This window comes from Gadus morhua, chromosome 4, assembly GCF_902167405.1.
Source record: "Gadus morhua chromosome 4, gadMor3.0, whole genome shotgun sequence".
NCBI classification, from domain to species: domain Eukaryota; kingdom Metazoa; phylum Chordata; class Actinopteri; order Gadiformes; family Gadidae; genus Gadus; species Gadus morhua.
In genome coordinates, this window is record NC_044051.1 from 17,025,432 (window position 1) to 17,038,535 (window position 13,104).

General features: G+C 42.7%; 1 protein-coding gene across 2 annotated transcripts; it reads left to right on the forward strand.

Annotated features, from left to right (window-relative positions):
- Window positions 1-1,165: 1,165 nt before the first annotated feature.
- Window positions 1,166-13,090, forward strand: LOC115541533 (protein sidekick-1). 2 transcript variants are annotated; one of them, XM_030353263.1, is made up of 16 exons: window positions 1,166-1,471; window positions 1,780-1,812; window positions 2,029-2,085; window positions 2,180-2,312; window positions 2,455-2,603; window positions 2,738-2,865; window positions 3,275-3,410; window positions 4,056-4,144; window positions 4,228-4,432; window positions 4,730-4,909; window positions 5,014-5,145; window positions 5,555-5,716; window positions 6,065-6,208; window positions 6,362-6,455; window positions 9,512-9,593; window positions 9,895-13,090. In XM_030353263.1, exons 1-16 carry the CDS (start codon window positions 1,435-1,437, stop codon window positions 10,330-10,332), a joined length of 2,199 nt encoding a protein of 732 aa, XP_030209123.1. In that variant the 5' UTR covers window positions 1,166-1,434; the 3' UTR covers window positions 10,333-13,090. The 2 variants fall into 2 exon arrangements, with proteins under 2 accessions (XP_030209123.1, XP_030209122.1); XM_030353262.1 differs by having other exon boundaries at window positions 1,168-1,471; window positions 2,720-2,865.
- The last annotated feature ends 14 nt before the right edge of the window (window positions 13,091-13,104 follow it).

Consider the following 13,104-nt stretch of genomic DNA (forward strand, 5'->3'; position numbering starts at 1 on the left):
CCTACTACATGCACGTGAACGCGCAGTTGCACTCTCTGTGCGGCCGTGACGTCCTTTCTCGTTCAGTTCCCGCACGGCGTCTATAAATGAGGTTGCACGGAGTCAATGACCGACCTATAGCGTTGACCACAATCATCCGCACAACACAAGACTGACCTAATACATGGCAATTGTAGTTGACATGAAGTCAACCTATAATTGCCAGAGAGGTAAACTGCTTAGTTTTAATTGCTGGTACAAGTAGGCCTACTGTTTGTCTGTTGAGTTATTGTTGAACCATATGGGTTTTTTCTTGCCGTGATTAAAGATTATGATCAATCAAAAGGAATGAACCACCCCGTTTTTACTTTGAACTGCATGAAAACCAAAATGCCATCTAGCACAACCCCGATCTCAGAGAAAGATAAGCACGTGCAAAGATGGCAAAAATCCCCATTCCGTCCGTTATTACTCAGCACCGTCATCATTTCTATGATCTATATATAATATCAGAAGTTATATTAGATATAGTCAAAATTGTATTCACTACGGCACACATGTATGGTTTCTATTTGTTTTTAGGAGAGGTTAGGTTGTCAACATGTTTTATTTATGTTATATACATGTTATTTTGATTATATATATATAGAACAAAATCTGTTTTATATATATAAAACACACATATATATAAATCGAAATTATTATTATAATATAGGCCTATATATAGTTAATAATATATCATAATATTGGATTTGTGCGAGGAGCTATATAGCCTGCTCCTCGCATAAATCCATAAATTAATGGGGATGATCTGTAGGAAACAGTTTAGTACGTTTAGTAGCCCTACTGAAGCCCCTGAAGTATGAAGGCTTCTTCCTGTGTGCTGACGGTCAGCCGTGTCCCCGCAACTTGTTACTGGCTGCTTACAGTCAGCCGTGTCCCCTGCCGCGTGTTCCTGGCAACAACACACCAGGGGAATTCAATCAACCAATTACAGGCTATGTTGGGCTCACCAAAAAACGAACATCTGAAGTTCGACCCTATGGGACTAACTCTCGAGGAGGTCCTTGATTAAAGGGATGTCCCCTCGGTTATTTTACGGTTGAGAACAAGTCAAATCGCGATGTTTATGTAAATACTAACATTGAGCGTTGAGTTGGTGCATTTTCTTCACCAGCTGGTGAGCACTCAGTGCACTTGTCAATATTACGCATTAACCATGACCCAGCAGAGAACCAGCCTCCTTTTGTAGACTGACAGGCGACGACTCCTTTTACGTCAAGCATAATGATTAGCGTCATTGACGTCGTAGGAGTGGCCTGTCAATCATCTTTGCTCTACTCTGAGGGTTTTTTATCAGTATGATCTTATTTTTTTGCCAGTGCGTTTCCGGTTAAATAAGAGCAAACACATTGACGGAGATTATGACTTTTATTTGAACGACTGAAGGGAACAATGAGTTTGGGTCGTCAATTGTTTTATTTCATGTTTGGTAAGTTGCTTTGACATTGTTATCACTACTGCATACAAGTTTTATTGTTTCCTATTTGTTTTCATTTGTAGGCTTTTGTTTTTAGTAGAGGTTATCTATACGGTGTAAACATGTTTTATATTTGTATACAAATATAACCTTTCCTATATATATATATATATATATATATATATATATATATATATATATATGTGTGTGTGTGTGTGTGTGTGTGTGTGTGTGTCAATATTTGCATTATAATTTGAAATGTTAATAAGTTACGTTTACTAGTAGTATTTCCGAACCAATATCACGTTTTTTTTATTAAGGCATGGCTATTATCTACTTTCCACAAACTCGAGGTAAGCTTCTTAAACTATGCACTCATAACCTTTATATTTTTGACTTTTTTCTTTTCTTTTGTTTCTCAACATCCCACTTCTGAGTTACTCGTAATTTAGAATCATCCAAAATCACCACATCTGTTAATGCATAGGCCTTCATCTTGGGAAGTGAACAGAGAAAGGAGTCTTGACTTGTGGGGTTAATGTAACACAATGCATGTACCTTTAAACTAGGGGACTGTTCATTGGAGCATCAACCTTCCAGTTATGAACTCTCTGCGACAAATCAGGGTAATGTATAGCCTATGTTTATCTATATCCCTTGAGAACGAAAGATCCAACAGTTGGCAATCACATGTGCTACAGCGATGCGTGTCTGTTTCAGATGGACTCAATTTCGAGTGCTTTGGTAAAAACGTTCAAAGGGGAAAAAAAATTGAATGGTATTGCTCGTTTACATCTATGAACGATTCATCAGAAAACTCATATGTTGGAACATATGTCAGCATACAAGAAAAGTGAGTATAAAGTATAGGCCTAACAATTTATAAACACATTCATACCCTTAGAGTGCTCAGTGAACATGCAATAGAGCCTTTTTACCATAGGTGTCTCTGAGGCTCATCTAAGCAATAGCTTGTGTATCCATGACCTAAACAGGAGAACAAAATGGTATCAGCACAACAACTCTGCAAAGCCGATGACTCTCAAAGATGTATCGATATATAAAAAAGATAACATGACCGTTCATGTTTTTGATAAGGACAACTGTACAAAAGCGTCGTTTAGAGGTGTTCCGAAGCAACTGAGTAAGTTCACGCCAAACATTGTGCTTATCCTTGGTGGACTTTGTATAAATCTTGCTATTTGGTTGCATGAAAATACATATTTGAAAATCCGTCTTTTCACATTTTGTCAATTGTAGTTCGTTGTGATCCACCAGCGAATGTAAGCTTTCTTCGACTTTCGAGAAGACTCATGGTGAATATGACGTGGAGGCCGGAGGACGAGGGATATATCAAAAAATATGATCTGAGATACAGAGTGCTCAACAGTGTGTTTTGGAACGAGGTAGGTAACACACATTAATGTATACAAGTCACATTTGTACACGTTTTTTACTTTTTACCAATTTCTGCCAAACATTTTCTGCTAAACATTTTCTGCTAGTCATTTAGCTGATGCTACTATCCAAAAGGGCAGGGCCTTTGTGAGACATGTCATTGGTGAGCAGGTAGGCATCTTGTCATCCACAAAATAATTGGTGCCTTCCTTGTTGAACCCCCGAACTGCTACTAGCCATTACAGTTCAAAGACAGACAGACATTTCCTTCCACAGATGGGAATCACCATATAACCGTTGTGTATGCTGAGCTAAATGTCAGTATAACAAGCCACACAGTGACATTCTCTTTAAATTGCGTTATCATGGCGTTGATCTGACCTCGTGACCTCTCCCTGCCTCCCACATTGTGTGTAGTCCCAGTCCACCGAAAGGAACAAGGGTTCAGTGGAGCACCTCGACCCCTCGCTCTCCTACGAGGTGGAGATACGGTGCAGCCCAATCGACTTCTGCCCAAAGTGCTCCTGGAGTCCCCCCTACCTCTTCCCACCAGGTGAGTGGTGCAGTCCGTCCGTGGTGGAATACCGGATTCTGATTGGTCAATGAAGTTCCACAGGTGTGCATTCTTTTGACTATTTCATAATCAATGTGCTGACAACCAAATCCAGCATTAGCCACAATGGACAATTAGAACCATCAACTAGATGTTTCCAAGGCAACGTAAGAACAATACGCTCAGAGCTCCGCGGAAGAAGAATTAACTTCAGCTCATCAGGTTGATACAAACCCAATAACGTGAAAGATCTATGTAACTAATGTCTAATAATTGTTGGTCCCTGGTATGGTTAGGGGAATCCACTGCTCATGCAGTTATTCGTTAAAAAGTAATGTACAGTAGAAGTAATGTTCATTTCACAGAGGCATCATCATAGGACCAACACAGGTGTTGCTCATAAAACTAATCACGGGTCAGCTCCTCTGATCAGGACACGGCTAGTAGACTAGCCACAGGTTTAGTCTACTAACTGTGCCCTGGTAAATGAAAGGAGCAGACCCGTGGAAAAGTACACCAGCAAAACTGGTGTACATCTGACTGGACCAACACCATAACTACCATAATGGAAACAGTGAAAGGTGCATAGTGCATGTCATTCACAAAGAAGGTATGAAACAACAGACCAGATGTTTTCTCTTTCAGAACTAACCGTCCCGCCGGTGATTCTGAACGTGGAAGACAGCGATGTTGCAGGACAAAATGGCCACCGTCTTCTCCTTATACGTTGGAATGTTAGTGTTCGTTATTAAAAACAATGATGTTACCATGACGATGACACTACGATGTGACAATGAAGGGTGTGTGCCTTGGTCAGTATCCCTCCAGAGAGCTGGTGAAAGGCTACAGCGTGAAGGTGGAGAAGGCCTCTGGAGAGGGTCCCAGCGATCGTATCCCCACGGACCAAATGGAGTTGAGGCTGATTGTGTCTTACTCCGCCTACCAGCTGCAGATCACCGCCTCTAACAACTTCAGCACATCCCCCGCAGCCCACCGGACCGTACCTGCACGCAGATACAGGGGTAGGAGGGACTTGCCAGCTGTGCTGTATGAATACATTGTAATCCTATTAAGATTAGTTTTAGACGACCTCATAATTCCTTCATGGTACAAGGACCGATGGGATATCCCGGTTAGATTAGTAGTAAGGGTCGTGGCCCGACACGGCAAGGGCGCTCACAACCCCCAGCCAAAGGGCTCCGGGTCCGCGCCCCAGCCTACCTGCAGTAGACGCCCTAGGGCAAGACACCTAGCTGGTCCTTAATGACTTCTAAGTGACAGTATCCAGTGACATTTGAAATTTCTGTGTTTTGTGTCAGACGGTGCAGGCGGGAGGCTGAACGTCACGTTCCACAGTAACATGTCCCTCTCTCTGTCCTGGAGCGACTCGGTGGCTCCGAAACCAATCGTCTGCTACTCCGTCGAACTGAGTGGGCATAAAAAACAGTATTACGTGTTTTACCTAAACAACGCATCCCACCAATTGATACGTTTAAAGGGTTTGTAAAAAAACTATATTATGTGTACTTTTCATTTTATTTTGATATTATGTATGCATTTCTCTGTTGTGTTGAACCATCCATGTGTCCGTTTGAATACACAGAGCCGTTGGAGCCCTATCAGATGTATGACATCACGCTGCACATCAGGCCTTACAACAATACCTGCAACATCAAGCGGATCAACAACAGTGAGAGCACCTACGGGAGCCTGCAGGCCTACTTCAGAGAGGGAAGTCAGTGCACTTATGTTACTTCTATAAATATGGTCACCCTTACCCCTTATCCATGAATTGTCTGTTCCTCTTTCTCAACAAATCGTCTTCATGATGCGAGATATAAGATTTAAGAGATACCTTTTGAGCGTTATTTGTTTGAAATGGCGCAGCCATCCGTCAGCTATGAGTGAGAGAAATGCTCTGTGCGATGATCTGTTTCTGGTTGACTGTCGCTGCCCCCGGCTCATTTTTGAACAATCAGGGCTTCTCTTCCCTGATTGCCTAGATGAATACATCTTGTCACACACACACACACACACACACACACACACACACACACACACACACACACACACACACACACACACACACACACACACACACACACACACACACACACGTGTCTGAATTCTCGGGGGTCCCTCAGCTCCTGTCAGCGCTCCGACCAACATCTCCAGGTCCAACGTGACCCTGACCTCCATGGTCCTTACCTGGAGGCCCGTCCCAGTGGAGGACCTCCAGGGACACCTCCTTGGGTACACCCTCCACTACAAGGAGACTGGTCCACAAAACACGAGCACACCCAGAAGTAAACGCGCATCCTCATCATCTGACCAATTAACTGTTTAACATTTACATGATGACATGTTTTGTTATCAAGAATAAACGTTGCCAATTTGGTATTTCCAAGTAAACCCGGTAAAATATACAGTCATGCCACTGAAAGAAAAAGCACAGTACAAACAGCTTTTAGACGGCTCACGGCAGTTGAAAACCCACTTTGAATCAACCGTCTTCTCTGGATCTACTGTAGAGATCTCCTCCTTGTATTTTTAGCAGCGTTTCAGTTCCTCATTGGGGGGGTGTTAATTTGAATGTGTCGCACAATGTTTCACTTGGGTTTTTTGTACACACTATGTATTTGTTTGTTTTACAGACACAACGGTGGATCCCACAGTAGTCTCACAGGAGCTGGTGGGTCTTGAAAGTGGTACAGTGTACACGGTTCAAATAGCAGCATTCACCTCCGCAGGAGCGGGGGTGAAAAGTAGTGCAAGCTACTTTGGTACCAGTTCTCAAGGTACCAATGCAAAACGTACACACAAAACTAATAGAGATTTATCAATTACCGCAAATGTATTAGATACAATCTTTGTGTGCGTGAAGCAATCAAGATTAATGTGTCCCAATAGCCAACAGAATCAGTAAAATAACACTTCTATTCCCTCTCCAGGCCTCCCTTTTCTTCATGAAGCCGTCAAGAACACCCTGATAACGTGTTCTGTGTTGATAGGCATCATCCTGTTCGGCTCGCGACTGTTAAAAAGGTACAAGTGGCATCACAACATTCCGGCTAAGAAAGCAGTGTAGTTATCCTCTGGTTGCTGTAGGTAAGATTCAAGAGCTATCATGTCAAGAGGGTTATTTGTACCAAATGGCATAGCTATCCGTCTTTTTTAGTCTTTACTCATTTTTAGTGAGTGAAAAGTGCTGAGAATATCTGTCCTGGTTTACTGTGCTCCGCTGTCTCGCGCTGCTTGTATGAAATGCTTGCCCTGGTTGCAGCTTTCACTACACAGCAGCAGGAGTTGGTTGGGCTTGAAGTGCCGAGACAGCTTGTACACAACCCAAACCCTGTCTGGCCACATGTGGTATGAGACTGTAACCCATTACCTGGAAGACAATAGGACAGGGGAGAGAACTAACAAACCAACTCCAAAACTCAAGAAACCAGAAATGGTGGAAGGTTGGGCTGGGGGCTAGCAAACCCCCACTTGCAAAAGCCTACATGCTACAGAAACGTTGATGAAAACTAAAATCCCAAAGTCTTGGAGAGGAAGACTCTTCAGCATCCCAAGCTAAAGAAAAAATGACGACACGCATGGAAAACCGCAAGGAGACAGTGTGTCCAAAGCTTCTTCTGACCCCTAGACGACCCACCACCATATTAACATGGAACGTGAGGACCATGTATGCAGGAGGGAAAGACGGCAGTGATAGCGGAGGAGATGAGGAGGTACAATTTATCTCTCCTTGGTCTGGTTGAAACCAGATGGCTTCAGACACGGCAGGTCAAGCTGGCGAGCGGAGAGTCCATACTGTACTCCGGGCACCCAGATGACTCTGCACCACATACAGAGGGAGTAGCATTCATGCTTTCCAAAGAAGCACAGAGGGCCCTTCTCAGCTGGGAACCAATCAACTCAAGGATCATCCTAGCCAGATTCCATACTACACACAAGAAAATAAACCTCCAGGTAGTAAAATAATAATACATTTAATTTAGAGGCGCCTTTCAAGACACCCAAGGTCACCTTACAGAGCATATAGTCATCATAAATCATTTAAAAACAACAAAAAAACAACAACAATGCTACTCCCTCACCAACGACGCAGTCGATGAAACCAAGGATCACTTTTACAACCGACTATACCACATACTCCAGGCCAAGAAAGAAAAGGACATATTAATCCTGATGGGAGACATGAATGCCAAGATAGGAGGAAACAACAATGGCTACGAATTGGTAATGGGAAGACATGGACTAGTATCCATCAACGAAAATGGAGAAAGATTTGCAGCGGCTTGTGCAGACAACAACTTGGTCATCGGTTGGTCCATTTTCCCACACAAGGTTTAGGCATTCATTGCTGGATGTCAGAGTTAGAAGAGGAGCTGATGCTGGATCTGACCATCACCTGGTTACAGCAAGGATCCAGCTGAAACTGAAATGCATGAAACCCAGACATAGAAGAGTCAAATACAATGTACAACAATTTCAGGATATAGGCACGTCAGAACTCTACCAAGTCACATTACACAACCGGTTCCAAACACTACAATTACTACAACACCAGGAAGTAGAAACCCACAGATCACTGGAGGATACGTGGAAAGGTCTGACAAGCATTTGGAAAGAGACATGCAAAGAAGTGGTATGGAGAAGGAAAACAAACATCAAACCCTGGCTATCCACCGAACCGATCATGAAAGTGAGCGAGAGAAGGGGGAAGAAAGAGGTACTAAACAAAAGTAAAACCAGAGCAGCAAGGTTTCCTGCAACATCGATGTCTACCTCGTTCAGAATCACAGGCGGGACGGTTAATTCTGAAAGAGAAAACATCTGGTCTGTTGTTTCATACCTTCTTTGTGAGTGACATGCACCTTTCACTGTTTCCATTATGGTAGTTATGGTGTTGGTCCAGTCAGATGTACACCAGTTTTGCTCGGGCTCAAAATCAACTCATCAAAAACCAAAGTAATGTGAATCAACAACAAGAACAACACACGAATAACCATGGATCAAAACCAGCTAGAGGATGTAACCAGTTTCACATACCTTGGGAGTGTAATTATTATATAAGGAGGATCGGATACCAAAGGATACCAAAGCCAGAATTGGGAAAGCAAGGACAACATTTAACATCTTAAATAAAATCTGGAAAAAACAAAAAACATATCACTCAAGTCCAAACTAAAAATCTTCAACTCAAATGTCAAATCCACTCTACTTTACGGATCCAAACCCTGGAAGACGACCACCAACATACTCAACAAACTACAGACATTCAGCAACCGCTGTCTACGCGCCTCCTGGGAATCTACTGGCCCAACACCATGTGAAATGGCAACTTTTGGGAACCCACCAATCAAGAACCAATTGAGACCCAAATCAGGAGGAGAAAATGGAAATGGATAGGCCACACACTCAGAAGAAAAAACGAATCAATTGCAAAGCAGGCCCTAACATGGAACCCACAAGGCAAGAGAAAGAGGGGAAGACCTAGAGCCACCTGAAGAAGAACCACAGAGCAGGAGATGAATACGAAACGGCTGACATGGCAACAACTGGGAAGGTACAAGTCCGAATAGAATGGAGGGGTTTCATCAATGGCCTATATTCCCTAGAGAACTTAAAGGCCTAACTAACTAACTTACTGGGCTCCGGCTCCTCTATGAGCCAATTAAGATTTAAACCAACTCTTGGCTAATTTCTGACCAATCATTGAGGCGATGCCCTGATTGGTCAGAAATTAGCCAAGAGTGGTCTTAATTCTTAATATGCTCATACAGAGACCGGAGTACAGTGAACCAGAACAGATTATCTGCACAATCTCAGCCCATTACAGAGCATCGCAACAAAGATTGGCTCAGGGAATCCTTTTGAATGGCGGAGAACTGTAGGGAGGGAGCAGCAGAGAGGGGGGGATGGTTGGTTTCAAAGCTCAGCCCTCTTCCCCAGTCTTCTGCCTGCTACGAAACTCCAGATTCTTACCTATAGCACCTTTGAATGTTTAACAAATGTAAGTGTAGAATCAACATGTGTTCAGAAAAGTAGGTGAATTTAAAACAAAACATTTGAAATATAACTTGTTTTTTCAGGGCAAAGCGGTCGTTTTGGCCAAATGTACCAAATCCAGGTACCAGCAGTGCGATCCAGAGAATGGTTAAGTCCTATGAGCTGGTAAGCTGTTATTTGGTCAAAAAATAAGCAGATTTGACAAGACTCACCTGTCAAATAACACTGCATTGGTTTCAGCTTATAGTTTTAAGAGGGACAACACCTTCCATTTGTTAATATCATGAATTGGAGATAATTTTGGGGTTTTGTCATAATCATGAATTAAATGAACTTTTCACTTTGCTAAAGTACAACTTGATACAACTTCTTAATTCCTACACACTGATTCACAAAAACCTAAAGCGGATCCTTTACACGTTCAGTGCCCTTAATGAATGGGTCATCATGTGGTTTGGTCCCTCAGGAGCCCCTGAAGCTGACCATCCTCCGGGAGGAATGTGACACGTGTACCCTCCACCTGCCCCCCCCGGACCCGCCGCTGGGCCTTCAGTACACCGGGCTCCAGGGCAGCGGACAGCCACTCGGGACCCCCCCCAGCTGTGAGGAACCGCCGCGACGAGACGCCAGCGACGACTCGACCGGCGACACATTACCCGACGACGAGAGAACCACGACCCCGGACGCGCTCCAGAGCGATCCGGAGAGCGCTCCCGGTAAGGGGCCCAGCGACTACACCACCATGGAGCTTTTTCAGCAGGGCATGCCTCCACCGCCCCCAGCCTGTAGGACCGAAGGCCACGCAGGCCTTCACGGAGAGGAGATGAACAAGACTGTACATGGGAACGGATCGGGCTACTCCCGGCAATCTAGCCAGGGTCCGATGGAGATCGGCGCTCTGTAGACTGGATCGATTGTTCTAGTGTTCTGAACATGTGAAAATGAGCCTCCCGACTCACTTCCACTTAGGGTTGTAGCTGTTAGGACGCAATGAAGATCTTGAGTACGCCGCAAAAATTCAGCCAGCAGCATAAATTAGGTGAAAAACTGATTCATTTTTTTTCACGCTTAAAAAAGTGAAATGGCAAAGCCAAACACAATACTTTGATAAACAAAACCAAAAATCAACCAGAGGGTTGCTCACTTGCAAAGTTCCATTAACATGAGAATCACCGAACATGATCCAGCCTCACAGCAAGCCGTCTCTCTATGCCTCCACCAACCCCCTTGAAAGCAAAAAAATACCGGGCTTAAATAAAGCCAACCAATTAACTAAATTGGTAGACACCAAATACCATGGGGGTTCACCGACTCAAGTACCATAATACATTTATATTTTATAATTAAATCATATTCGACCACACACTTCATTACACATCTTAACAGTTCGAATGTTGATGAGGTTCACTGTTGCAAAATACCGTAATAATTAAACATAACAAATAACGTCTCCCCCCCCCCCCTGACAAACAGTCAGGTTCCTGCATCCCAATCAGGCAGTGATTGCATTTCCAGGTGCTGTGTTGCCCGGGGTTCAAAATGTTTGGGGACCCAGGAAGTGGGTGTGGCTGTCAGTGTCTGTCTGTGTCATGCAAAATGTATGGGTTAACGGCAGAGAATGGATTATGGGTTATGGGTTAAGGATCAATGTCTCATGACGAGACGCGGTTGCCGGCACCGTGCGTCATACTCAGCATAAACATGTGTGAATGCGGGTGTGCGTGTTGATCAGTTTACGTGTTGCGGGTAGTGTCATATGTGCGTGAAAAGGAGGGGCTACCTTTTCACAACCACGTACAAATGGGTAAAGTCGTTGCGGAGATCTAGCATAGTAGGGTGACAATGGGAGCACTGGGGATTTGACCTTTTCTATCGTTCAAATAAACATAGGCCAATCATCTGCAAAGAGCATGACTTTCACACCAATACATGTGCAACCTGGCAGCTAATGGCACAGATAGGAGGACCACAAACTGAAAAGGCCAAATTCGCTTAGGAAGGAGACTGAATGTCTGGAAGGATTGAGCGTGTGGATGGGTATAATACCTTAAGACGCTAAAAATAAAGTAGACACTTCAATAATGGTAGAAGTGGTACCAGCATACAGAAGAGCTTGAGCACATTCGTTTCCTTAAGATATCAGCCAGGGGATGTGGCGAGGAGCCGCTGTGATGTACAGCAGATTATCTGAATGAAAAAGCCTGTGGGTTTTCTATTTTTATTGGGGGGGGGGGGGACATTTGAACAAGACACGACCAGGGAGGTTCAACAGCATACATCCAAGCTTTTCATAAACATAAAAAACCACCCCGCTTGAATCAGGAAGTGTAATTCTTCATTTTAGGAATTAGCCAAGATTGTTTTTAAATACTTGAATACAACATTCTAAAAAAATACAATTTGTATTATGTTCATTTGTTTTGTCTTTCAGATATCTTACACCAAACATTTGTCTGTTTGGCAAACCTCTGGTATGTTACCAACGTTTAGATGTTTCATTCCTTAAATTGTTTCGCAAACCTATACTTTTAACCGACATCAAGCTTTGAACTTTGTTGTTAGACAATAGCAGATACCTTTCACTGTTAAATTTCTCAACACTGGATTTATTCACACAAATAATCCGCACTAGCACAAACATTTGAACCTGCAAAAAACACAAATATTCACCATCAGCTATACTTTTTTTTATGTCGAAGACAATTTTACTCACAAATGTATTGTAACTTCAACACCTAATTAACAAATCTTAGTTTGCCAAAATAAATTGAGGTTGGACTTTTAGGGAATTATTCAGTGTTTTGTACAATCTTAGTCTAGGCACTTTTCAGTTGTCTGTGCTTGCAATACGTTTTTTCAAATTTTACTTCAGCCAATGTTTGACCCAATGCCCATAGCACTGGTTTTAATGTACAATGTGCCAAGTGATATTTTAATGCCGCCTATGTCAACCAATTTACGTGTGGAAAATTATAGAAATGTGTACATAAAATTTAGTTTCACACTTCTACCTCCTGCGATGCACATTTCCAAAATACAAATATAGCACCAAAGTAAACAGCAACAAAATAGGAAAAGTCAAATATATATGTAATATATGTTTTACTAGGGAGTGAAAAATACATTTGACCACATATATAACAACATACATAAGAATGTTCTTTATCGGATGTTGTGGAGCTTTAAGAAACAAACCAAATTGGCAAAATAAGTCATACATTTCTTCTGATTGCTTGTAATTACAGTAATATATATCAACCCGTTTGTTGCATCACAAAAAGGTGAGCGACACAAAAATAAAGGGCATACTGTACAGATCCTGTGGCTGTGATAGACTGCACGAGGCATGTGATGAATGTATCCTCCAAACAACAGACAGGGCTATTTCCCCCGGGCACCATAAAAAGCATCTGTGTCCTCCTGATGTTGTACCTCATACATTATTAAACCCGGCCCATACATAAACACTACCTATTCACTGTACACAAAATGGTCAGAATAATACAATCCAAGTAATAATAAAAAAAAAGGACCTATTTATTTCCCATGAGACATCGGAAGCAAAATGAGATGCGTTGCCAAGATAGTTCATTTCTACTCCTCAGTGGTCTCTGAATGTCATGTTTATTTTTAGATTCAAACATTTGTCTTATTGCTTAAGAGGATTATCAGTATG

Excerpts from the sequence above, each read along its gene's own strand:
- LOC115541533 (XM_030353262.1), top strand. The coding sequence starts at position 1,435 with ATGAGTTTGGGTCGTCAATTGTTTTATTTCATGTTTG. Across the intron at positions 2,313-2,454 it reads TATGTCAGCATACAAGAAAA|GAGAACAAAATGGTATCAGC; the intron begins GTGAGTATAAAG and ends TGACCTAAACAG. Across the intron at positions 6,209-6,361 it reads CTTTGGTACCAGTTCTCAAG|GCCTCCCTTTTCTTCATGAA; the intron begins GTACCAATGCAA and ends TTCCCTCTCCAG.